The sequence below is a fragment of the Rhinoderma darwinii genome, chromosome 4, assembly GCF_050947455.1.
Source record: "Rhinoderma darwinii isolate aRhiDar2 chromosome 4, aRhiDar2.hap1, whole genome shotgun sequence".
In the NCBI taxonomy this organism is placed as follows: Eukaryota; Metazoa; Chordata; class Amphibia; order Anura; family Rhinodermatidae; genus Rhinoderma; species Rhinoderma darwinii.
In genome coordinates this window covers 401,854,620-401,879,675 of record NC_134690.1, presented here as the reverse complement: position 1 = coordinate 401,879,675, position 25,056 = coordinate 401,854,620, and the positions used below count along the sequence as shown (strand labels likewise).

Sequence of the window (25,056 nt, the reverse complement as noted above, 5' to 3'; positions counted from 1 at the left end):
GGGAAACATTGTGGACAAGGCAAGACCCACCTCTGAGACCCTTACCGGTCAGGAGAACCGGGGGGCCAAAGACCCCTGTTCGCCGAATCTCGGCCATCGCATTCTGCACACATTTCAGGCCCTGCATTATACAGACAACACATTGATATAAATGGACACTTTGTAATTCTTAATTTCAACTGTGGTGGCGCTGCAGGGAAATGTAAAATTTGCTGCCAAATGGCCCAACAGATCACAGGTGATCGCTGGTGGTCCCAGCAGTGGGACACTTTATGATCTGCTTATTGTCAGGGACCTAACAAGTAGGGATTGTCAAAGTGGAGAACCCTTTTAAGGCTTTGTTCACATCTGCGTCGGGGCTCCATTCATGGGTTCCGTCGGAACCTTTCCATGAGCGAAATCCAAACTGAAACAAACGTTTGCATCACCATTGATCTCAATGGTGACGGATCCGGTGCAAATGGTTTCCGTTTGTCTCCGCTGTGTAAGGGTTCCGTACAGAATCGATACCGTACTCGACTGCGCTATTCATTCATTCCAAATGACGGAACCCTTATACAACGGTGACAAACGGAAGCCATTTGCATCGGATCCATCACCATTGAAATCAATGGAGATGCAAACGGAAACCTCTGGTCTACGATCTTTCTTTAGAGATTTTTACGTGCTTTTGTTCTGGGCTGTGAAGGTCGCTGGTTTGTGCAGACCTTATAATAGGATATGTCTGGGTACTGCCCTGCCAGGACCTTGCCCCTCAGTGACATCACCCCAGGACTGCACTTCCATGCACTTCTTCATCTTGGACAGGGCCACTCCTGCGCAGGGTGGGCTCTTCTGTTCTCTCCCACTATACATGACTCTCTGCACCCAAGCAAAAGGTTTGTGACAACAGGCGGACACTGGTAATGACTGACAGGGACATGTGGACAGGAGGGAGTAGAGACCTGGGTCTAGTCATCTGAGCAGGGAGACCGGGGGACCAGTGTGGGCAGATGAGGTTCTGCTGATGCTTGGCTGGAGATCACTCTGGTCATTTGCAGCCTGTATTCTGCACACAGATTTACGGGGCAGTAGCAGGGAATGTGAATTGTCACCCCCGCTCTGCTGTATCACCTGACTCCTAGAACAGATTATAATATCGCTGCTTATGCGGTTCCCTCATATATGTAGAGAGCGGAGTTCCTCTTTAAATCCATTCACTCTTCACTAATAATTACTGACGCTCAATAATTCCGACATTTAGAACAGCGACATCTGATTCAGGATTTGTTATTCCGGTATTTTTTTCCCGGTAAGTGCCAAAACGACACATTTCTCCTGCCAGCGTGTCAATAGCCGAGGCCCCGAGAACGTAATGAGAGAATTCTCGTTGTGCGGTTTGGGCTGTGGGCGTATTTTTTATGTTCCTGATTAAGTCGATCGTCTCCAGTAGTGGGAGAAAAATAGCTGCAGATTACGGAACATACGGTCCGGCACTGACACACGCCAAGCCGAGGGGAACGGGAAAAACTGCCGAACATTATATTAAAGTGACACTGACGGCGGGTGATTCTATACATCTATATACCTGCCGTTGATTCTATATATTATATATGATTATATCAGATCTAATAAGAACAAGCCATGAGCTGCAGAAATCTAGCCCACGACGGCCCCCAGACTGACATCTACACAGGCAGAGCACCAGGACCCCGAATAACAGTCTAGATTTACATGCCCTTCAGGATCTATGAAAAGCTGAGGTGTTACACTTCATGTCTGTCTTTCCTCTCTTTTCATCCAGATCCTCCGGGTTCATAACTAGAATGGCCAAACTGCAGAGAATAATAAGAGATGGAGCTGGGGTGAAGTAACGCATAACCGTTCAGATTCTTATGTCATTCAGGATTTGTGGAAAGTTGGGTGGAAACCCCTGTGGGCACTGTAATGTAATAGTGGTCGTTGTCGGGAAACCTCTGTTACGAGAGCGAGACCAAGAAAAACAGGGAAATTTGATGTCACCCAGCTTTCCCAGAAACAGATAAAGCCAAGAGACTAAGAATTTACTTTATATCCGCTGAATATTTACTGAGGATTGTTCTGGGGAAAATGTTAAGAATTGTGTAAGAACCACGGGAATAAAAACCCCGTTATTTCTCATCCCGTGTCACACAATTACAGAATTCTTCTCGCCATGAGTTCTGCGCAGTCCTGGGACTCGCATGTCTTATAGGAACTCTGTGCTAAGATATAATAATTATAATCATCTCATCCCACGACATATAATTAACTGAAGCATGTCATTATCTATAACCAGTTCACGTCAGCGCATAGCAATGTCCCATACCTGTATAACCTGCATGAAGCGGGAATGGAGTGTGCTCATCACAAGAGGCAATAGCTACAAAGGTGTCCTTAAAGCACACTCCACATCTGTACAGCATTTTACAGTATTATTTACAGATGGTATACAAAATAAGTTGTCATTGTGTACATACATTACTTCTACTGGTCCTGAGTTACATCCTGTATTATACTCCAGAGCTGCACTCACTATTCTGCTGGTGGAATCACTGTGTACATACATTACATTACTTATCCTGTACTGATCCTGAGTTATATCCTGTATTATACTCCAGAGCTGCACTCACTATTCTGCTGGTGGTGTCACTGTGTACATACATTACATTACTTATCCTGTACTGATCCTGAGTTATATCCTGTATTATACTCCAGAGCTGCACTCACTATTCTGCTGGTGGAGTCACAGTGTACATACATTACTTATCCTGTACTGATCCTGAGTTACATCCTGTATTATACTCCAGAGCTGCACTCACTATTCTGCTGGTGGAGTCACTGTGTACATACATTACATTACTTATCCTGTACTGATCCTGAGTTACATCCTGTATTATACTCCAGAGCAGCACTCACTATTCTGCTGGTGGAGTCACTGTGTACATACATTACATTACTTATCCTGTACTGATCCGGAGTTACATCCTGTATTATACTCCAGAGCTGCAATCACTACTCTGCTGGTGGAGTCACTGTGTACATACGTTACATTACTTATCTTGTACTGATCCTGAGTTACATCCTATATTATACTCCAGAGCTGCACTCACTATTCTGCTGGTGGAGTCACTGTGTACATACATTACATTACTTATCCTGTACTGATCCTGAGTTACATCCTGTATTATACTCCAAAGCAGCACTCACTATTCTGCTGGTGGAGTCACTGTGTACATACATTACATTACTTATCCTGTACTGATCCGGAGTTACATCCTGTATTATACTCCAGAGCTGCACTCACTATTCTGCTCTTGGAGTCACTGTGTACATACATTACATTACTTCTACTGGTACTGAGGTACAGCCTGTATTATACTCCAGAGCTGCACTCACTATTCTGCTGGTGGAGTCACTGTGTACATACATTACATTACTTATCCTGTACTGATCCTGAGTTACATCCTGTATTATACTCCAGAGCTGCACTCACTATTCTGCTGCTGGAGTCACTGTGTACATACATTACTTATCCTGTACTGATCCTGAGTTACATCCTGTATTATACTCCAGAGCTGCACTCACTATTCTGCTGGTGGAGTCACTGTGTACATTTATTACATTACTTATCTTGTACTGATCCTGAGTTATATCCTGTATTATACTCCAGAGCTGCACTCACTATTCTGCTGGTGGAGTCACTGTACATACATTACATTACTTATCCTGTACTGATCCTGAGTTACATCATGTATTATATTCCAGAGCTGCACTCACTATTCTGCTAGTGGTGTCACTGTGTACATACATTACTTATCCTGTACTGATCCTGAGTTACATCTTGTATTATACTCCAGAGCTGCACTCACTATTCTGCTAGTGGTGTCACTGTGTACATACATTACTTATCCTGTACTGATCCTGAGTTACATCCTGTATTCTATTCCAGAGCTGCACTCACTATTCTGCTGCTGGAGTCACTGTGTACATACATTACATTACTTATCCTGTACTGATCCTGAGTTACATCCTGTATTATACAACAGAGCTGCACTCACTATTCTGCTGGTGGAGTCACTGTGTACATTTATTACATTACTTATCTTGTACTGATCCTGAGTTATATCCTGTATTATACTCCAGAGCTGCACTCACTATTCTGCTGGTGGAGTCACTGTACATACATTACATTACTTATCCTGTACTGATCCTGAGTTACATCCTGTATTATACTCCAGAGCTGCACTCACTATTCTGCTGGTGGAGTCACTGTGTACATACATTACATTACTTATCCTGTACTGATCCTGAGTTACATCCTGTATTATACTCCAGAGCTGCACTCACTATTCTGCTGGTGGAGTCACTGTGTACATACATTACTTATCCTGTACTGATCCTGAGTTACATCTTGTATTATACTCCAGAGCTGCACTCACTATTCTGCTAGTGGTGTCACTGTGTACATACATTACTTATCCTGTACTGATCCTGAGTTACATCCTGTATTCTATTCCAGAGCTGCACTCACTATTCTGCTGCTGGAGTCACTGTGTACATACATTACATTACTTATCCTGTACTGATCCTGAGTTACATCCTGTATTATACAACAGAGCTGCACTCACTATTCTGCTGGTGGAGTCACTGTGTACATTTATTACATTACTTATCTTGTACTGATCCTGAGTTATATCCTGTATTATACTCCAGAGCTGTACTCACTATTCTGCTGGTGGAGTCACTGTGTACATACATTACAATACTTATCCTGTACTGATCCTGAGTTACATCCTGTATTATACTCCAGAGCTGCACTCACTATTCGGCTGGTGGAGTTACTGTACATATATTACATTACTTATCTTGTACTGATCCTGAGTTACATCCTGTATTATACTCCAGAGCTGCACTCACTATTCTGCTGGTTGAGTCACTGTGTACATACATGACATTACGTATCCTGTACTGATCCGGAGTTACATCCTGTATTATACTCCAGAGCTGCACTCACTATTCTGCTCTTGGAGTCACTGTGTACATACATTACATTACTTCTACTGGTACTGAGGTACAGCCTGTATTATACTCCAGAGCTGCACTCACTATTCTGCTGGTGGAGTCACTGTGTACATACATTACATTACTAATCCTGTACTGATCCTGAGTTACATCCTGTATTATACTCCAGAGCTGCACTCACTATTCTGCTAGTGGTGTCACTGTGTACATACATTACTTATCCTGTACTGATCCTGAGTTACATCCTGTATTATACTCCAGAGCTGTACTCACTATTCTGCTGGTGGAGTCACTGTGTACATACATTACATTACTTATCCTGTATTATACTCCAGAGCTGCACTCGCTATTCTGCTGGTGGAGTCACTGTGTACATACATTACATTACTTATCCTGTACTGATCCTGAGTTATATCCTGTATTATACTCCAGAGCTGCACTCACTATTCTGCTGGTGGAGTCACTGTGTACATACATTGCATTACTTATCCTGTACTGATCCTGAGTTATATCCTGTATTATATTCCAGAGCTGCACTCACTATTCTGCTGGTGGAGTCACTGTGTACATCCATTACATTACTTATCCTGTACTGATCCTGAGTTACATCCTGTATTATACTCCAGAGCTGCACTCACTATTCGGCTGGTGGAGTCACTGTGTACATACATTACATTACTTATCCTGTACTGATCCTGAGTTACATCCTGTATTAGGCTCTGTTCACACACATTTTTTTGCAGGCAGAAAATTCAGCCTCAAAATTCCGTTTGGAATTTTGAGGCAGATTTTGATCTGCCCGCACGCCGTTTGCCACGGTTTTCTCGCACCCATTGAGCGCCACGAGCAAAAACGCCGCGAAATAAGCTTTCTTTGCCTCCAATTGATGTCAATGGGAGGTCAGAGACGTAAATGCCCGAAGATAGGGCATGTTACTTCTTTTTCCCGCAAGTGTTTTTTTCTGCTCGTGGGAAAACAACGCCTCCGCTTGAAATCAATGGGAGGCATTTTCAGACATTTTTTGGCGCGGTTTCCACATCAAAAAACGTGTAAAAAAACTATTCAGACCCTGAACAAGCAGGGAATGCTGGGTGATTTCATTAGACTTGTAACTGCAGCTCTGGAGTATAATATAGGCTATAACGCAGGACATATAATTCAAGACGAACTGTCTCCTCCCCTGACATGTCTGTTTTATTAAGTAATTGTATTCCCCATGAGAGAACTATTCTTGAGCATCTTTTCGTGGCACTCTACGTTGTGCCGTTCCTCTGTTATTCCGCCTAGGAATGTATGAATAAATTGTCAACTGGGTGTTTGCCAGTGGGGGGGGGGGGGTGGTCCCTACAGAGACTGGAAATGTCCAATCAGAGCTGACAGTAAGACTTTGTAGAGACACGCCCCTTTGATAAGAAGAATGGTTACACCTAGTTGTCATTTTATTTATACATTTCTAGGAGGAATAACAGAGGAACGGCACAATGAAATGTTTTAAGAAAACATTTTTCAGTCTGGTTATTTCATGGGAAATACAAGTAAGGAGAAGTACATGCCCTCATACTCTACCCTCAGTGCCAATCAATGTATCTGGCATGGCTGGCATCATGACGGGTTAGTGGTTAGCTCTGCTGACATCACAACTAGGGCCCGGATCTCTTCTCGGGTTTCCTCTCCAGTTCTCTCTGGTCTGAGGTGTGAGATGAGATGAATAATCAAATATTGTGACAAGTCACCCTGGAATTCTGTGATCATCGTCTGTTCTCCGCAATGATCCTCGATACCGAACACGCTGAATTATACCCGGCGGCAGGTCTGAGCGTAGGATACACGGCGCCAATTGTTCTGCCGATAGAGAGAACCTCACACCAGGACTTTTTTATTTTTAATGAGAATTTCTTAACAATGTCCTGTCAAAACTGGGGGCAATTAAACCAACCAAAGTGCCAGTCCGGCTCTGCTCTGCAGTATCAAACACATTGTGCCTAGAGCGCTGTTCATCCTGAGCCTCCTGGTTCATGATCAGAATGACAGTAAAGACTGACACTTGTACCTGCAGAGCTGTAGGAAATTGAGAGATTTCACTCTACAGATTTAAATGCCAAGGTCTGAGCATAAGTGCCACCCCCATGGGCATAGTGACCCAGCATCTGTTATACAGAAAACCGGGAGATCTCAGGAATGGCTGCAGAAATCAGAAGTGGACCGTGTCATATATAAAACCAGCACAGACTCTGAGCCTGTTCACCCCACGTATAATGATGGGGGTTAGAATACCTCTCCATTATATCTGGATTTACGTTGTGATGCAAACTCCTCAGTGAGGCGGATGATTTTTTATTTCATGTAACCTGTCATTTTGCAGGAATTCTGACCTCATCCATATGTTGCTCCGCGCCCTTCTAAAAAACATATTTGCGGGGTGAGTCAGCGGCCCGTCCACACCCCGCTCTATAAACATATGTATAAATGCAGATAAGCGGACGCCTGGTCTTATAATAAACGCTCATCACACGGTGCCTGCGAATGTAGAACCGTATGCCGGGCGGGTTGAGCTGTCACCAGAGATGCCACAAGGATGGGGCCTGCACCTAATAAAATAGATCATTTCAAGGGGTTGTCCAATTGGGCATATGGATGTAATAGAAGGGAGTCCCCCAATTGCCCCCACATCCCTCATTAGTCACGGCAGAGAGCACAGGCGCCCATAGGGTTCGATAGGCACAACGTGAGCCCTCTATGGCCCAACGGTAACATCCGTTCACATGGGGGCATCTAAGATCTTGCCCCATGGGCTCACCAGCCTTGGCTATAGGGGGCACCTTTTTGGCTTTGAGGGTGAATGTATTTGAGTCCTCCTCTTGTTTGAGGTCTGTGCTGTTCACCTGCTTCAGGGTTATTTTGGACTCGTGCACAGTTATAACACAAGTGACGGACATTACAGTGGCACCCATCTTTTCACAGACCCTGAATGGCATATGAATCGACCGTATTGTGCAGAGTTACTTCCCTCCCCCTCCATTCTTCTCTTTAACCGCCTCTGTATGCGCCGTGCTCTAGAATTCTTGTATCTATTCATGAACCAGAGAGCTCAGGCTGAACAGTCCTGCCCTGATAGAAATGTGCTCCCCTGTATGAAGTTGTGGGAGGACAAGTATAATGTGGCAGCATAAGATGCCGAGGCCGCCAGGATAGATGTCACTCTGACACCTATGAGTCAGCCATGTTTGTAAACACTGACTAATCCACATTGTGCTGAATAATGAGACGCAGCAACCGCCACCCGTCACCCTGCAAGATGACTTCACCGCTGACACTGGCACTTATCCCATCACAACAGGCCGTGGCTCCTCACATCACTGTGTATATACACATTACATTACTTATCCTGTACTGATCCTGAGTTACATTATGTATTATACTCCAGAGCTGCACTCACTATTCTGCTGGTGGAGTCACTGTGTACATACATTACATTACTTATCCTGTACTGATCCTGAGTTACATCCTGTATTATACTCCAGAGCTGCACTCACTATTCTGCTGGTGGTGTCACTATGTACATACATTACATTACTTATCCTGTACTGATCCTGAGTTACATCCTGTATTATACTCCAGAGCTGCACTCACTATTCTGCTGGTGGAGTCACCGTGTACATACATTACATTACTTATCCTGTACTGATCCTGAGTTACATCCTGTATTATACTCCAGAGCTGCACTCACTGTTCTGCTGGTGGTGTCACTGTGTACACACATTACATTACTTATCCTGTACTGATCCTGAGTTACATCCTGTATTATACTCCAGAGCTGCACTCACTATTCTGCTGGTGGTGTCACTATGTACATACATTACATTACTTATCCTGTACTGATCCTGAGTTACATTATGTATTATACTCCAGAGCTGCACTCACTATTCTGCTGGTGGAGTCACTGTACATACATTACATTACTTATCCTGTACTGATCCTGAGTTACATCCTGTATTATACTCCACAGCTGCACTCACTATTCTGCTGGTGGAGTCACTGTGTACATACATTACATTACTTATCCTGTACTGATCCTGAGTTACATCCTGTATTATACTCCAGAGCTGCACTCACTATTCTGCTGGTGGAGTCACTGTGTACATACATTACATTACTTATCCTGTACTGATCCTGAGTTACATCCTGTATTATACTCCAGAGCTGCACTCCCTATTCTGCTGGTGGAGTCACTGTGTACATACATTACATTACTTATCCTGTACTGATCCTGAGTTACATCCTGTATTATACTCCAGAGGTGCACTCACTATTCTGCTGGTGGAGTCACTGTGTACATACATTACATTACTTATCCTGTACTGATCCTGAGTTACATCCTGTATTATACTCCAGAGGTGCACTCACTATTCTGCTGGTGGAGTCACTGTGTACATACATTACATTACTTATCCTGTACTGATCCTGAGTTACATCCTGTATTATACTCCAGAGCTGCACTCACTATTCTGCTGGTGGGGTCACTGTGTACATACATTACATTACTTATCCTGTACTGATCCTGAGTTATATCCTGTATTATACTCCAGAGCTTCATTCAAAACTCTTGAAATCTTTTCTTTGCTGTCCGAATCATACAGATATGGAAACTGCTTTTACAGAATTTGCTAATGGCTGGAAGTGTGGATAGATTTAGGAAAGAGTCTGACTTCTTCCTTGAACAGTATACAGGGTCACAGCTTTATTGTAGAATATTGATCTAGGGATCGGTCTTATTGCCAACAAGAATCATTAAGGATTTTTTTCCACTTTTTGGCAAATTGTATTTTTACTATTATGGGGTGGTGTTTTTATTTCCTTCCTCTGGATCAACTGGGGTTTGTAATTATAAATGTAGATCTTGATAGATTTATGTATATTTTCAGCCTACGAACTATGTCATTATTCTGCAGGCTTCAGAGCAGAAATCCCCCAGCTTTCTCTGCTGTTTTTTAAATTATATCCTGATAAATTACTAGATACCCCAATACAACAATATAAATATCTTATACATTCTAAAGGGAAAAAGGCTTCACAAAAGAGTGGGTTCAGTGTCCGCAGAGAGTTTGCTTTGGTAATTTGTATTCTGGGAAGTGTCACCAGGCACCGTACTGTCACCTGATGTAGGAGAAACTAACTACCCCCCCTGCATTATAGGAGCTTGGCTGTTCTGTTAGGGTTGATGACCAGCTTGTTGACAGTTTCCAATAACAAGCAGCAGAATTGTGCATGCAGCTCTGGAGTATAATGCAGCCTGTGTCTATACAGACCTATGAACTTATCGCACCATTACAGCAGCATATAAATAAGCAGCCTGCCTACAACAAGCAGCCATGGTTTTTTTCTGTGGGGCCGATGTGTTTCCACTTTGTATGGAGTGGATTTGCTGATTTCTCCAGGGAAGGGGCGGCTGATATTGATATATTCTGTAATATAACGAGGATACGTATTTTTTCTCATTGCAGCGCTCTCGGGGGATCCTCCGCTCTTCACATCCCAGCGTTCCCAAGTGGCGGCTGTCTGATCGATTACGTACCTCAAGTCTGTCAGTTACTGACCAACAAGGTAAACTGGATAATGTGTAACCAAAACACAACAAAAATGTCATAAAAGTAGCGAGAAGTCCCACCGCGGCGTTCCAGTCATCCGATTCTTCTGACTCCTCTCTCAACCATTGACCCCAATGGAGGAAATCCCAGCGTGAAGCGGCGCTAAGATTATTTAGAAGAACTCCACAGTTGATTTTGGCCAAACCACCAACATTAACCCCTTCCCGCCGCATCCATTTTTCGGATTTTCACTTTTGTTTTTTCCTCCCTATCTCCAATAAGCCATAATTTTTTTTTTTGTTGTCTATACAGCCATATGAGGACTGAGCATATGAGTTTTTTTGCGGGATGAGTTGTAAATTTCATGGCACAATTTATAGTACCGTATAATGTAGTGGGAAACTAAGGAGAAATTCTTTGTGGGGTGGAATGGGGGGAAAAAGGGATTCTTCCATTTTTTTTGGGGGGGGGGGGGGTTCATTTATATGGCGTTCGCCGTGCAGTAAAAACGCCTCGTTAACTTTATTTTGCAGGTCAATACAATTACGGTGATACCAAATTTATATAGTTTTTGTTTTGTTTTACAACTTTTACAAGGAAAAAACTGATTAAAAAAAAAATGTATTTGTGTTTTTGTCACCACATTGTGAGAGCCAGAACTTTTTTCTTTTTCCACGAGACTTTTTGATCACGTTTTATTCCATTTTTTGCGTGAGCTAAAGTGTCCAAAAAAAAAAAAGCAATTCAGGCGCTACTTTAATTTTTTTTTTTTTTACGGCGTTCATTATGCGGGTTAAATAATTTTCTATTTCAATTGTTCCAACTTTTACGGATGTGGCAATAGCAATTACGTTAATATATATATATGTTAAAGGTTTTGTTTTCTTTTAATATATCTATACATACATATATATATTAGAAAAAACTTTATTTTACTGTATTTAGCTCTTTTTATTAGTCCCCACTCGGGGACTTGAACCAGTGATCATGGATCACTTCTATCATATTCTGACCGACTCCCATGAAGCCATGCTGGAGGCTGCAATACCAACCATCGGCACCCCGCAATCGTGTCACGGGGGGGGCGATGTAACGTCACAGTGGGCCGCCCCCTGTTTCTAACCACTTAGATGTCGTGGTCGCATTTGACCGCAGCATCTAAGGAGTAAACGTGCGGGATCCCGCTTTTTACACACAGACGACACGCTTGTTCTATGGAGCGGGCTCACCCCACCTGCCGTGTGTATGTATATGTGTGTGTATATATATATATATTATATATACGGTGGATTTCGGGAAGGGGTTAACACAAATTTATTGTGGTATTTCTGTTCACCATGGAGACCAAACAAGGTTGAGCTCCTCCCTTTTGTATTTGAAAGATATCGACTTTCGAAACTTCCGACAGACATGAGCAATAGTCATGTTTAACCTAAGCTCGCCCCAGGGTGGAAAAGGTACAAAACAAAACACAAGATTGATAAAAATACATCTGTATCATACTCCAGAGCTGCACTCACAATTCTGCAGGTTTCAGATCATCCCCTGCTTGTTCATTATCTGCAAAAAGCTTACAATGGAGATTTACATTTTAGAAAGTGTTGTCTTTACACCAAGCGTGATGTACTGAAAACTAAACACCCCCGCCCCCTTCCCGCCCTGGAATTATTGGAGCTGGGCTGTTAGGGAGAGCTTTGTGAATGGGTATAATACAGGCTGTGACTCAGGATCGAGATGAGCAACGTAATGTATGTAGACAGTAGATCCGATGGTGAACTTTTATGTAAGATCTTACAAATAAGGTATCTCTATATTTCGGGCCTCGCATCTTATAGTCTTCCCATCTTTGGTCTCTTACAAGGTTGTCACCAATGTCAAATTATATGATGACTGGAACTGTTTGATAAGGTCCTGCTCTTTACTAAAAAAAAATGAGGGAGAACTCCGCCTAAAAGTAAAGAGATCTTTTGCATTGTCCAGTGATTTGATGATTAACTGTACCGGCCCTTTAAGAGACAGCTGCTTGATGATTTGCACAGTCAGGCTGTTGTCTTGCAGATTTATCCAGCTACATAGACCGTGTCACGCTGCATCTGGTATTGGATGCTGCTCTCCTTTGTCTTTCCTTTTATAGTCCCTGGTGACTCACTCACCAGCTTTATCACTGGCCGACCTACAGGCGTTTACAGCGAATTACCCACAAAACCTCCGGAGAGCTTCTTTCCTGCCATCTGCAAAACTGTTCGCTGTTTATTGTGACATCTCCATCACAAGGCTCATTATAGTGTTTATCACAGTGAAAGCTACTAAAGCCTGGATTGTCCTAACAGTGACTCCACCAGCAGAATAGTGATTGCAGCTCTGGAGTATAATACAGGATGTAACTCAGGATCAGTACAGGATAAGTAATGTAATGTATGTACACAGTGACTCCACCAGCAGAATAGTGAGTGCAGCTCTGGAGTATAATACGGGATGTAACTCAGGATCAGTACAGGATAAGTAATGTAATGTATGTACACAGTGACTCCACCAGCAGAATAGTGAGTACAGCTCTGGAGTATAACACAGGATATAACTCAGGATCAGTACAGGATAAGTAATGTAATGTATGTATACAGTGACTCCACTAGCAGAATAGTGAGTGCAGCTCTGGAGTATAATACAGGATGTAACTCAGGATCAGTACAGGATAAGTAATGTAATGTATGTACACAGTGACTCCACCAGCAGAATAGTGAGTACAGCTCTGGAGTATAACACAGGATATAACTCAGGATCAGTACAGGATAAGTAATGTAATGTATGTATACAGTGACTCCACCAGCAGAATATTGAGTGCAGCTCTGGAGTATAATACAGGATGTAACTCAGGATCAGTACAGGATAAGTAATGTAATGTATGTACACAGTGACTCCACCAGCAGAATAGTGAGTGCAGCTCTGGAGTATAATACAGGATATAACTCAGGATCAGTACAGGATAAGTAATGTATATACACAGTGACTACACCAGCAGAATAGTGAGTGCAGCTCTGGAGTATAATACAGGATGTAACTCAGGATCAGTACAGGATAAGTAATGTAATGTATGTACACAGTGACTCCACCAGCAGAATAGTGAGTGCAGTTCTGGAGTATAATACAGGATGTAACTCAGGATCAGTACAGGATAAGTAATGTAATGTATGTACACAGTGACGCCACCAGCAGAATAGTGAGTGCAGCTCTGGAGTATAATACAGGATGTAACTCAGGATCAGTACAGGATAAGTAATGTAATGTATGTACACAGTGACTCCACCAGCAGAATAGTGAGTGCAGCTCTGTAGTATAATACAGGATGTAACTCAGGATCAGTACAGGATAAGTAATGTATGTACATAGTGACTCCACCAGCAGAATAGTGAGTGCAGTTCTGGAGTATAATACAGGATGTAACTCAGGATCAGTACAGGATAAGTAATGTAATGTATGTACACAGTGACTCCACCAGCAGAATAGTGAGTGCATCTCTGGAGTATAATACAGGATATAACTCAGAATCAGTACAGGATAAGTAATGTAATGTATGTACACAGTGACTTCACCAGCAGAATAGTGAGTGCAGCTCTGGAGTATAATACAGGATATAACTCAGGATCAGTACAGGATAAGTAATGTAATGTATGTACACAGTGACTCCACCAGCAGAATAGTGAGTGCAGCTCTGGAGTATAATACAGGATATAACTCAGGATCAGTACAGGATAAGTAATGTAATGTATATACACAGTGACTCCACCAGCAGAATAGTGAGTGCAGGTCTTGAGTATAATACAGGATGTAACTCAGGATCAGTACAGGATAAGTAATGTAATGTATGTACACAGTGACTCCACCAGCAGAATAGTGAGTGCAGCTCTGTAGTATAATACAGGATGTAACTCAGGATCAGTACAGGATAAGTAATGTAATGTATGTACACAGTGACTCCACCAGCAGAATAGTGAGTGCAGCTCTGGAGTATAATACAGGATGTAAGTCAGGATCAGTACAGGATAAGTAATGTAATGTATGTACACAGTGACCCCACCAGCAGAATAGTGAGTGCAGTTCTGGAGTATAATACAGGATGTAACTCAGGATCAGTACAGGATAAGTAATGTAATGTATGTACACAGTGACTCCACCAGCAGAATAGTGAGTGCAGCTCTGGAGTATAATACAGGATATAACCCAGGATCAGTACAGGATAAGTAATGTAATGTATGTACACGGTGACTCCACCAGCAGTATAGTGAGTGCAGCTCTGGAGTATAATACAGGATGTAACTCAGGATCAGTACAGGATAAGTAATGTAATGTATGTACACGATGACTCCACCAGCAGAATAGTGAGTGCAGCTCTGGAGTATAATACAGGATGTAACTCAGGATCAGTACAGGATAAGTAATGTAATGTATGTACACAGTGACTCCACCAGCAGAATAGTGAGTGCAGCTCTGGAGTATAATACAGGATATAACTCAGGATCAGTACAGGATAAGTAATGTAATGTATATACACAGTGACTCCACCAGCAGAATAGTGAGTTCAGGTCTTGAGTATAATACAGGATGTAACTCAGGATCAGTACAGGATAAGTAATGTAATGTATGTACACAGTGACTCCACCAGCAGAATAGTGAGTGCAGCTCTGTAGTATAATACAGGATGTAACTCAGGATCAGTACAGGATAAGTAATGTAATGTATGTACACAGTGACTCCACCAGCAGAATAGTGAGTGCAGCTCTGGAGTATAATACAGGATGTAAGTCAGGATCAGTACAGGATAAGTAATGTCATGTATGTACACAGTGACTCCACCAGCAGAATAGTGAGTGCAGTTCTGGAGTATAATACAGGATGTAACTCAGGATCAGTACAGGATAAGTAATGTAATGTATGTACACAGTGACTCCACCAGCAGAATAGTGAGTGCAGCTCTGGAGTATAATACAGGATATAACCCAGGATCAGTACAGGATAAGTAATGTAATGTATGTACACGGTGACTCCACCAGCAGTATAGTGAGTGCAGCTCTGGAGTATAATACAGGATGTAACTCAGGATCAGTACAGGATAAGTAATGTAATGTATGTACACGATGACTCCACCAGCAGAATAGTGAGTGCAGCTCTGGAGTATAATACAGGATGTAACTCAGGATCAGTACAGGATAAGTAATGTAATGTATGTACACAGTGACTCCACCAGCAGAATAGTGAGTGCAGCTCTGGAGTATAATACAGGATGTAACTCAGGATCAGTACAGGATAAGTAATATAATGTATGTACACGGTGACTCCACCAGCAGAATAGTGAGTGCAGCTCTGGAGTATAATACAGGATGTAATGCAGGGTCAGTATAAGACAAGTGATTTAATGTATTTTTATGCAGTGGGATAAAAAAATAAAATAGTTGTGATGTTGGACGTAGGCTTTATCATATTAGGGAGTTGTTACTCATGCAGTTCTCTAATAAGCCATCATTAAACCAGTATTGTGAGTGTCATAATCAGACACAGCCAGCGCCGCTGCTCTCCATTATCCCGCAGATTACAGGATTAATTGCTCCACTCCTCGGACAAACCTCTCCACGGTTCCAATTCATTCTGTAAAATATCCGCGCAGCTGAGGAAATCCAACCGTCCGATGCCAGAAAAAACACATGACATGGTCTTCCCCATCGCTTGCCAAGTTCACAGAGAACTTCTTAAGAAAACATCTGGGTCAGACTGTGGCCGAGAAATGGAAAACTGAACGATGAAGTTCCTCAGGTTTACTGTTCCTTGGTACAATGTAGCAGGTGTTTCCGACCTATAATGTTAATGAGGCTGGCGTTCCCATCAACAATGTGGCACCTGCATAGGGGAGGCTCCTTAACGGCCGGGACTCTATACATCACTTTATGGGATCCTGATGAGCATAAAGTAGTGAATGTGTGAAATAAAGTGTAAAGTGAAGATCGGGTTTTCAGCTATTTTTCAGGATTGTAGACCATTGTTTAAGGGGGATATCTAGTTAAGAAAACTGAGATAATAGAGGGGGTCCCCTGTTCTGGATCATCATTTCTTGGTCACAGTGCAGAGCGGTTACATAGAGCGTCTCTCTCTCTCTGGAGGACCTGTCCTGTCCTGTATTATACAGACAACACATTGATATGAACGGACACTGTGTAATACTGATTTTTCCCTGTGGTGGCGCTGCAGGAAAAAATTAACACCTACTGCCAGGTTTCCCCACAGATTACATGTGATCGCTGGAGGTCCCAGCAGGAGGACACGTTGTGATTACATTATCGTCAAGGAACCTTACTTGCATAGAGATTGTCCAAAGTCACGAACCCCTTTAACCCCTTCCCGACCACCCCACGTAGATTAACGGGCTGCAGCACTGCTCCTTGTGCCTGCAGCCCGTTAATCTATGTGTGCTCCTAATGGAGCACACAGGCACTCCCCGCAGCCCGGCATCACCCAGTACGGGCTCCTACTAGCAGCCTTAGTACTGGGGGAAAATATCGGGTCGGATCACAGCGGTGATCCGAACCGATTAACCCCTTAAATGCGGCAGCCAATAGCAACCGCCGCATTTAAGTTACAACAATATCGGCACCTCGCTACGCGATTGCGGGGGGGGGGGGGGGCAGTTGTTGCTATGGCAACTGGAAGCCTAACAAAGGCTTCCGATCTGCCATCTATGGAAGGCGATTAGGTCCTGCCAGAGGCAATATGCCCCCTGTCATTGTGAAACTGACCGGTATAATACCCTGCAATACATAAGTATTGCAGAGTATTATACCAACGAGCCAACAATTGGATCTTCAAGTCCCTAGTGGGGCTAAAAAAAAAAAGAAGTTAAAAAAAGTTACAATAAAATGTACAAGTATAAAATGTAAAAATAATAAAATTGAAAAAATTGCCCTTTTTCCCTTTATAAAGTCCTTTTATTATTAAAAATAAATAAACGATGCGTAATTGGTATCGCCACGTCCGTAACGGTCTGAACTATAAAAATATCATCTCATTTATCCCGCACGGTGACCGCCATAACAAAAAACAAAAAAACGATACCAGAATTACTATTTTTTTGTCACTTCAGCTCCCAAAATCTTGAATAAATCGGGATCAAAAAGTCGCATGTACACAAAAACTACAGTTTGTTCCACAAAAAACAATCCTTCACGCAGCTTTCTTGATGGAAAAATAAAAAAGTTGTGGCTCTTAGAATATGGCGACACAAAAACAAAATAAGTTTTTTAAAATGGTGATTTTATCGTGCAAACATTGTGAAACTTAAAAAACCTATATACATGTGGTATCGCCGTAATCGCATCGACCCGCAGAATAAATTGTCATTTATAGCGCACGATGAACGCCGTAAAAAAAATAAAAATCAATAGACGTTTTCATGGCCTAATTACACTAAATTCATTAAAAAACCTATGGGATCAAAATGCTTACTATACCCCTAGATAAATTCTTTTTAGGTCTGTAGTTTCCCAAATGGGGTCACTTCTGGGGGGTGTCCACTGTTTTGGTCCCTCAGTGGCTTTGCAAATGCGACATGACACCTGAAAACCAATCCATCAAACTTCAGCTCCAAAAGCCAAATAACGCTCCTTCCCTTCTGAGCCCCGCCGTGTGTCCAAACAGCAGTTTATTACCACAATATGGGGTATTGCTGTAATCAGGAGAAATTGCTTTACAAGTCTTTACAGTAAAAATTGATAATTTCTAAGTTTTATTGGAAAAAATTTAGATTTTCATTTTTACCGACGAATTCCACTAAATTCAGCAAAAAAACCTGTGGGGTTAAAATGCTCACTATACTCCTTGATAAATTCCTTGAGGGGTGTACTTTGCCAAATGGTGTCTTTTTGGGGGTGTTTCCACTATTTTGGTGCCACGAGACCTCTTCAAACCTGACATGGTGCCTAAAATATATTCTAATAAAAAGGAGGCCCCAAGATCCACTGGGTGCCCCTTTGATTCTGAGGCCGGTGCTTCAGTCCAGTACCGCACTAGGGCCTCATGTGGGATATTTCTAAAATCTGCAGAATCTGGGAAATAAGTTTGGAGTTCTGTTTCTCTAGTAAAACCTTCTGTGTTACGGAAAAAAAATTGATTAAAATGGCAAAAATAAATACATTTGTAAATTTCCCCTCTACTTTACTTTATTTCCTGTGAAACGCCTAAAGGGTTCAGAAACTTTCTAAATGCTGTTTTGAAAACTTTGAGGGGTCTAATTTTTAAAATGGGGTGTTTTATGGGGGTTTCTAATATATAAGGCCCTCAAAGCCACTTCAGAACTGAACTGGTACCTATAAAAATATTTTTGGGAAATTTTCTTGAAAATGTGAGAAATTGCTGCTAAAGTTCTAAGCCTTGTAACGTCCTAGAAAAAAAAAAAGGGTGTTCAAAAAACGATGCCAACATAAAGTAGACATATGGGGGATGTTAATGAGTAACTTTTGTGTGGTATTACTGTCTGTTTTACAAGCAGATACATTTATATGTAGAAAAATGCTAATTTTTGCAAATTTTCTCTAAAGTTTGGTGTTTTTCACAAACAAATACTGAACTTCTTGATCAAATTTTTCCACTATCATAAAGTACAGTATGTCATGAGAAAACAATCTCGGAATCGCTTGGATAGGTAAAAGCATTCACAAGTTATTACCACATAAAGTGACATATGCGTCCACAAGGCCAAAACAGGCTCAGTCCTGAAGGGGTTAAAGAGCAGTCTGAAAATCCTCAGTAAATATAAATCCTTGGGCCGTCCTCAAATTGGTTATGAATTCCATTCCATAGTTTTTTGTTTTTTTATAATACCATTAGATTAGAGAATTAGGCTATGTTCACACGGAGTATTTTGGGGGAGGAATATCTGCCTCAAAATTCCGTTTGGAACTTTGAGGCAGATATTCCTCTCCCCGCACGCCGATTTTCGCGGCAATTATCGCGCCGTTTTTCGCCCGCGGCCATTGAGCGCCGCGGGCATAAAACAGCGAGAAATACGCTTTCTCTGCCTCCCATTGAAGTCAATGGGAGGTCGGAGGCGGAAGCGCCCGAAGATAGGGCATGTCGCTTCTTTTTCCCGCGAGGCAGTTTTACTGCTTGCGGGAAAAAGACGCCGACACCTCCCATTGAAACCAATGGGAGGCGTTCTCGGGCCGTTTTTGCCGAGTTTTGCGACGCGGTTTCCGCGTCAAAAAACTCGGCAAAATACCCCGTGTGAACATAGCCTTACTGTTCTATTAATCCATTCAAATATTCTGCAAAGATTCCAACCCAAAGTCTCCCTCTAAATACCGAGTGAAAAGTAAGTCTGGACCTGCGGTGTGTCGGGGGATCTCATGTCTCTCCTGATCTGTCCTGTAGGTGCAGTACGTTATTCAGGGATACCACAGAAGAAGAGAATATATTGCAGCTTTTCTCAGCCATTTTGGAACGTAAGTCATTTCTTTATTCTTGAATTTGCCTGTTCTCCTCTGTGTGGAGCGCACAACTTATAGAAAGACTCAAGTTTCCCTCCATAATTCTGCCAATTAATAGTTCTATGTTGTTGTAAAATCTACTGTGCTTATTTTTCTGTTTCTCCATCATTTACAGGTAGACCGTACTACCTGTACCTACATCATAGACAGGGAGGCAGTACTACCTGTGCCTACATCATAGACAGGGAGGCAGTACTACCTGTGCCTACATCATAGACAGGGAGGCAGTACTACCTGTGCCTACATCATAGACCGGGAGGCAGTACTATCTGTGCCTACATCATAGACAGGGAGGCAGTACTACCTGTGCCTACATCATAGACAGGGAGGCAGTACTATCTGTGCCTACATCATAGACCGGGAGGCAGTACTATCTGTCCCTACATCATGGACAGGGAGGCAGTACTACCTGTACCTACATCATAGACAGGGAGGCAGTACTACCTGTACCTACATCATAGACAGGGAGGCAGTACTACCTGTGCCTACATCATAGACAGGGAGGCAGTGCTACCTGTGCCCACATCATAGACAGGGAGGCAGTACTACCTGTACCTACATCATAGACAGGGAGGCAGTACTATCTGTGCCTACATCATAGACCGGGAGGCAGTACTATCTGTCCCTACATCATAGACAGGGAGGCAGTACTACCTGTACCTACATCATAGACAGGGAGGCAGTACTATCTGTGCCTACATCATTTACAGGGAGGCAGTTGTTCAGTTCTACCTGACAGGAATGTGTTAATACCTGAGCACCTGATGTCCATGCAAATGTCTTCATGTCACAGAATGTCTAAAATTGGTGTGTCTTGGTTTGGAGAGGTGCACATTTGTTTTTTTGTTTCTTATTTCTTTATATTTTGTTTTTATTTATATATATAATTTTACTATAGGGACACTGGTTAGCAGGGGACACATTATTAAACAGTCCCCAAATACTGCTCACTGATAACAGGGGTATAATAGTATCAGCCACTTACATTATTGTTCTCAGTTACCTGAAGACCCAGATCACCGTCTTCTCTTCATCACTCTGCACAGGGAATCCCCGTGATGTCCCTACTGACGTTATGGAGTTCCCTAGAAATCGCCCAAATACGAAATCCACGGCTTCTGCATTCAGGAACGCATCACTTAAGGGCCTTTTACATCGGCCGATATTCTGCCGGTGCAGCGATCGTTTATCAAATAGACAGTGATGATCGGCGCTCGTTTGCTCCTGTCACACGGAGCTATGGATGGGGCAGAGCAGTCGTTACTCCGATCACTCGTCTTCACACATTATCATCATGTCGGCAGCGCGTCTCCTGTTTACACGCCAGGATGCCGACAACCAGAATATTTCACTTTTTTAAGACGATACGATCAGCTGATGATCGAGCAAACCTGCTGATCGTTCCCCTGTTTACACCGGACAATTATCGCCAACGAGCGTTACATGAACATTGTCTGCCCGATAATCGCCCAGTGTAAAAGGGCCTTTAATAGGAGTGCTGTTTTTAGGGGTTGTTGTGACGGGGAACCGATTTCAGGCCCCTGTCACAGTACAGGATCGGGCAGGCAGTGTGACAGCCCGATCCTACGGAGTGCAGGAGCGCCCCCCGCAGTGCCATCAAAGACCGCACGTAAATTGACCATTTGCAGGAACAAGGACCTGTCCCTCAGCCCGTTAATTTATGTGGAGTGGGCAGAAAGGGGTTAAACAATGTCCCACTCCTGCTGGAAAAATGATGGGAGAGGTGGAATCGGGGACTCTATGAAATGGGATTATTCAGATGGGAACACCCTCCGCAGTAATCCCGTCAGAAATGATCCGCATCACTGTCCGAGATATAACACATGTCTCCGTTACATAATACTCCAAGAGCGCTCCCCTCCCCCAAAGTGAATCCCCTGTAGCTATTGTTGTTTCTGCGTCTGAGAAAGCTGGGTGACCACTAAATCAGCCGGTGTTGGGCACTGTTCACACTAAGTTTTTGCGGGCAGAAAGAAATTGTCAGAAATTTTGAGGCAGCTTTTGACCTGCCTGCACATTTTTGCTTCGGTTTTCGCTACGCTTTTCGCACTCTGCCATTGAAGCAGGACCACGGGCAAAAAACATTGCGAAAAAAAACTTGGAAACGAGCGCCGCAGGTTTTTTCTGTCTCCTATTGATTTCAATGGGAGGTCAGAGGCAGAAGCCGCGGCAAGAAAGAACATACCCCTTTTTTTTCCCGCCAGCGAGCCGCTAAAATGCGCCCCGGAAAAGAAAAACGCCTCTGCCTCCCATTGCAATCGACGAGAGGCGGCTTTCAGCGTGTTTTTGTGCTGATTTAGGCGCGGTTTCTGCGTAAAAATCACGCCAAAAAAACTGAGTGTGAACAGGGCCTTATGGCGGTTGTCACCCAGCTTTTCCAGACTCCTGCTTAAAGTTTCACTGGATATCAAGGCAGATCATCATTATGAGCTGTACCCCTGCAATACTTGCAGGAACTACGTGTCAGGGGCATAGGAAAGCTGGGTGACAACCCTATGGACACTGTAATGGCGACAATATTGGTTTCACCCAGCTTTCCCAGAAACAGAAACCTCTAATTAATAAAAGTGTTAAAAACTTGACAGAAAAAGACGATTCAAGGGCTGGAGAATAATAACTGGGTGGAATGAGCGGGACGTGGCGGCGGAGGAGGGGTCACTAATGGCTCCGTTTGGACAGGATGCGGACCCTTAGGGTATGTTCACACAGCCGTAAACGCCCCGAAAAACGGAAGCTAAACGGCTCCAAACATCGGCCCATTTATTTCAATAGGAAAAATGGTGTTTCGTTCCATCGGTGCATTTTTTTTACGTGGCCGTTTGTAAAAAAAAAAAAAAGCCCCGTAAAAAGGAGCGCATGTCACTTCTTGAGCCGTTTTTTGGAGCCGTTTTTCATTGAGTCAATAGAAAAACAGCTCCAAAAACGTCCGTAAAAAACGCATAAAAAACCCCCCGTATTTTATATCCGCTTTTCGTTTTGCGTGTGAACATACCCCGCGTCACCAGTGAGAAACACTTGTTGACCGGCCCTGAATGTGCGGACTCTCCGGCTGCGTCTTCACCCCGATGATGAGGGTAATTGTCCCTATTAACTCTTTGCTCTCCTCTCTCGGCAGGAAGGTGGTGGAGTACGATGCGGAGGGCTTCACTAAGCTCACCCTGCTGCTGGCATGGAAGGACTTCTGCTTCCTGGTCCACAGTGAGTAGAGCGCTCCCATCTCCTGATCCTGCGCCAATGTGTGATCTGCGGGGTCAGAGGTTCTCAGCGGACCCTCATGTACTTGTGTATGGGGAAAAAAAAATCATGTGTCGTACCTAATAATTCCTGCATGTACGTGGACTGCGCTCCGATGTGGACTACTGGCTTGTTTCCACACCCCCCCCCCCTCCTCAAGGGGCTGTAAATAGGGGAGACCGCGTGGCAGGCACGACGCTCATTGCAGGTGGGAAGAGACGCCGTGATTCTCCGCAGCGTTCTATGTCACATCTGGCGGCTGTGGTGTAATACATATAATATAACACAACTCCACCCAGACACCCGGCCTAAGTATACACTGAACATGGCGGGTGCGCGCCCCTTTATTTATAGCTGCTCCGCTCTTCATGCGGACGCTTGATGGATGATCTACATGTTTCCATTCCCACACCCTGGGAGTTGTGGGACGTGGAGCTCGTGTTTTGGGTTTTGTTTTGGTTGTCATGGAGACTTGGATCCTACAAGCGCCAGGAATTGGAGAAGAAGAGGTGAACGAAGCCGCCAGTGCCCGCAGCCCGTACCTGAGAATCTGACGGAAGGAAACGGATAGAGATTGTTCCAATGCAGATATTATATCCTTCAGTCTGACGGCCTGTAGAAAAGACCCCACAAGACCCCCGCAATGCTCTACACAGACCCCATAATCCTGTACACAGACCCCATAATCCTGTACACAGACCCCATAATCCTGTACACAGCCCCCATAATCCTGCACACAGCCTCCCGCACACAGCCCCACCGCACCCTGCACACAGCCCCCCGCACCCTGCACACAGCCCCCCGCACCCTGCACACAGCCCCCTGCACACAGCCCCCCGCACCCTGTACACAGCCCCCCGCACCCTGCACACAGCCCCCTGCACACAGCCCCCCGCACCCTGCACACAGCCCCCCGCACCCTGCACACAGCCCCCCGCACCCTGCACACAGCCCCCCGCACCCTGCACACGTGCACCTCCTGGACCCTTTCTCATCACCTTTAGACCTTCTTCACACGGACATGTCCGTTTTGCGCGCACAAAAGCTCCGTGTGTCCTCAGCATATGGTGCGTGGCTGTGTGATTTTCGCGCAGCCGCCATCATTATGACACTCTGGTTTTATGTTTACAAGCACACGGTGCTTTTCTGTTTTCATTCATTTATTTTCCTACTGTAGCGCGCATCAAGGGCGTCCGTGTGCCGATTGACTTTAATGGGTGCGTGCTGCGCAAAACACGGCCAAATATAGGACATGTCATGAGTTTCACGCCCGCACATGCGCTGTGTGAAATTCGCTGACCAACTGAACGGCCCCATTCACTAACATGGGTCCGTGCGACGCGCGTTGCACGGACATATAACACGTTCATGTAAATCCGCCTTTAGTTTCACATTAAATCTTTATTCCGAGTTTCCTGCATTTTTTCTTTCATTTACAGAAGTGTTAACTGTTTGTTGCCCGAGGTCTCCGCTGCCCCTCCACATCAGTAATAGACAGAACCTGTCACCTACATGCAGCCCGAGCTAGAGAAAGTCTCCCAATCTGCCCCCTCCACTACCGTACACCAACAGAAAAGCCGCCATTAACCCCTTCACCACCCTAGACCACCAGGGAAGCCGGCATTAACCCCTTCACCACGCTAGACCACCGGAAATGCGGGCAATAA

General features: G+C 43.8%; 1 protein-coding gene across 5 annotated transcripts in view; it reads left to right on the top strand.

Moving 5' to 3' along the window:
• Positions 1-25,056, top strand: part of BABAM2 (BRISC and BRCA1 A complex member 2) — a 181,965-nt gene that overhangs the window by 108,523 nt on the left and 48,386 nt on the right. For all 5 annotated transcript variants that reach the window (XM_075863464.1, XM_075863461.1, XM_075863462.1 and 2 more), the window contains exons 8-10: positions 10,524-10,623; positions 20,019-20,089; positions 23,271-23,353. In XM_075863464.1, coding sequence (XP_075719579.1) covers positions 10,524-10,623; positions 20,019-20,089; positions 23,271-23,353 — 254 coding nt within the window. The remainder of the gene's footprint in view (positions 1-10,523; positions 10,624-20,018; positions 20,090-23,270; positions 23,354-25,056) is intronic.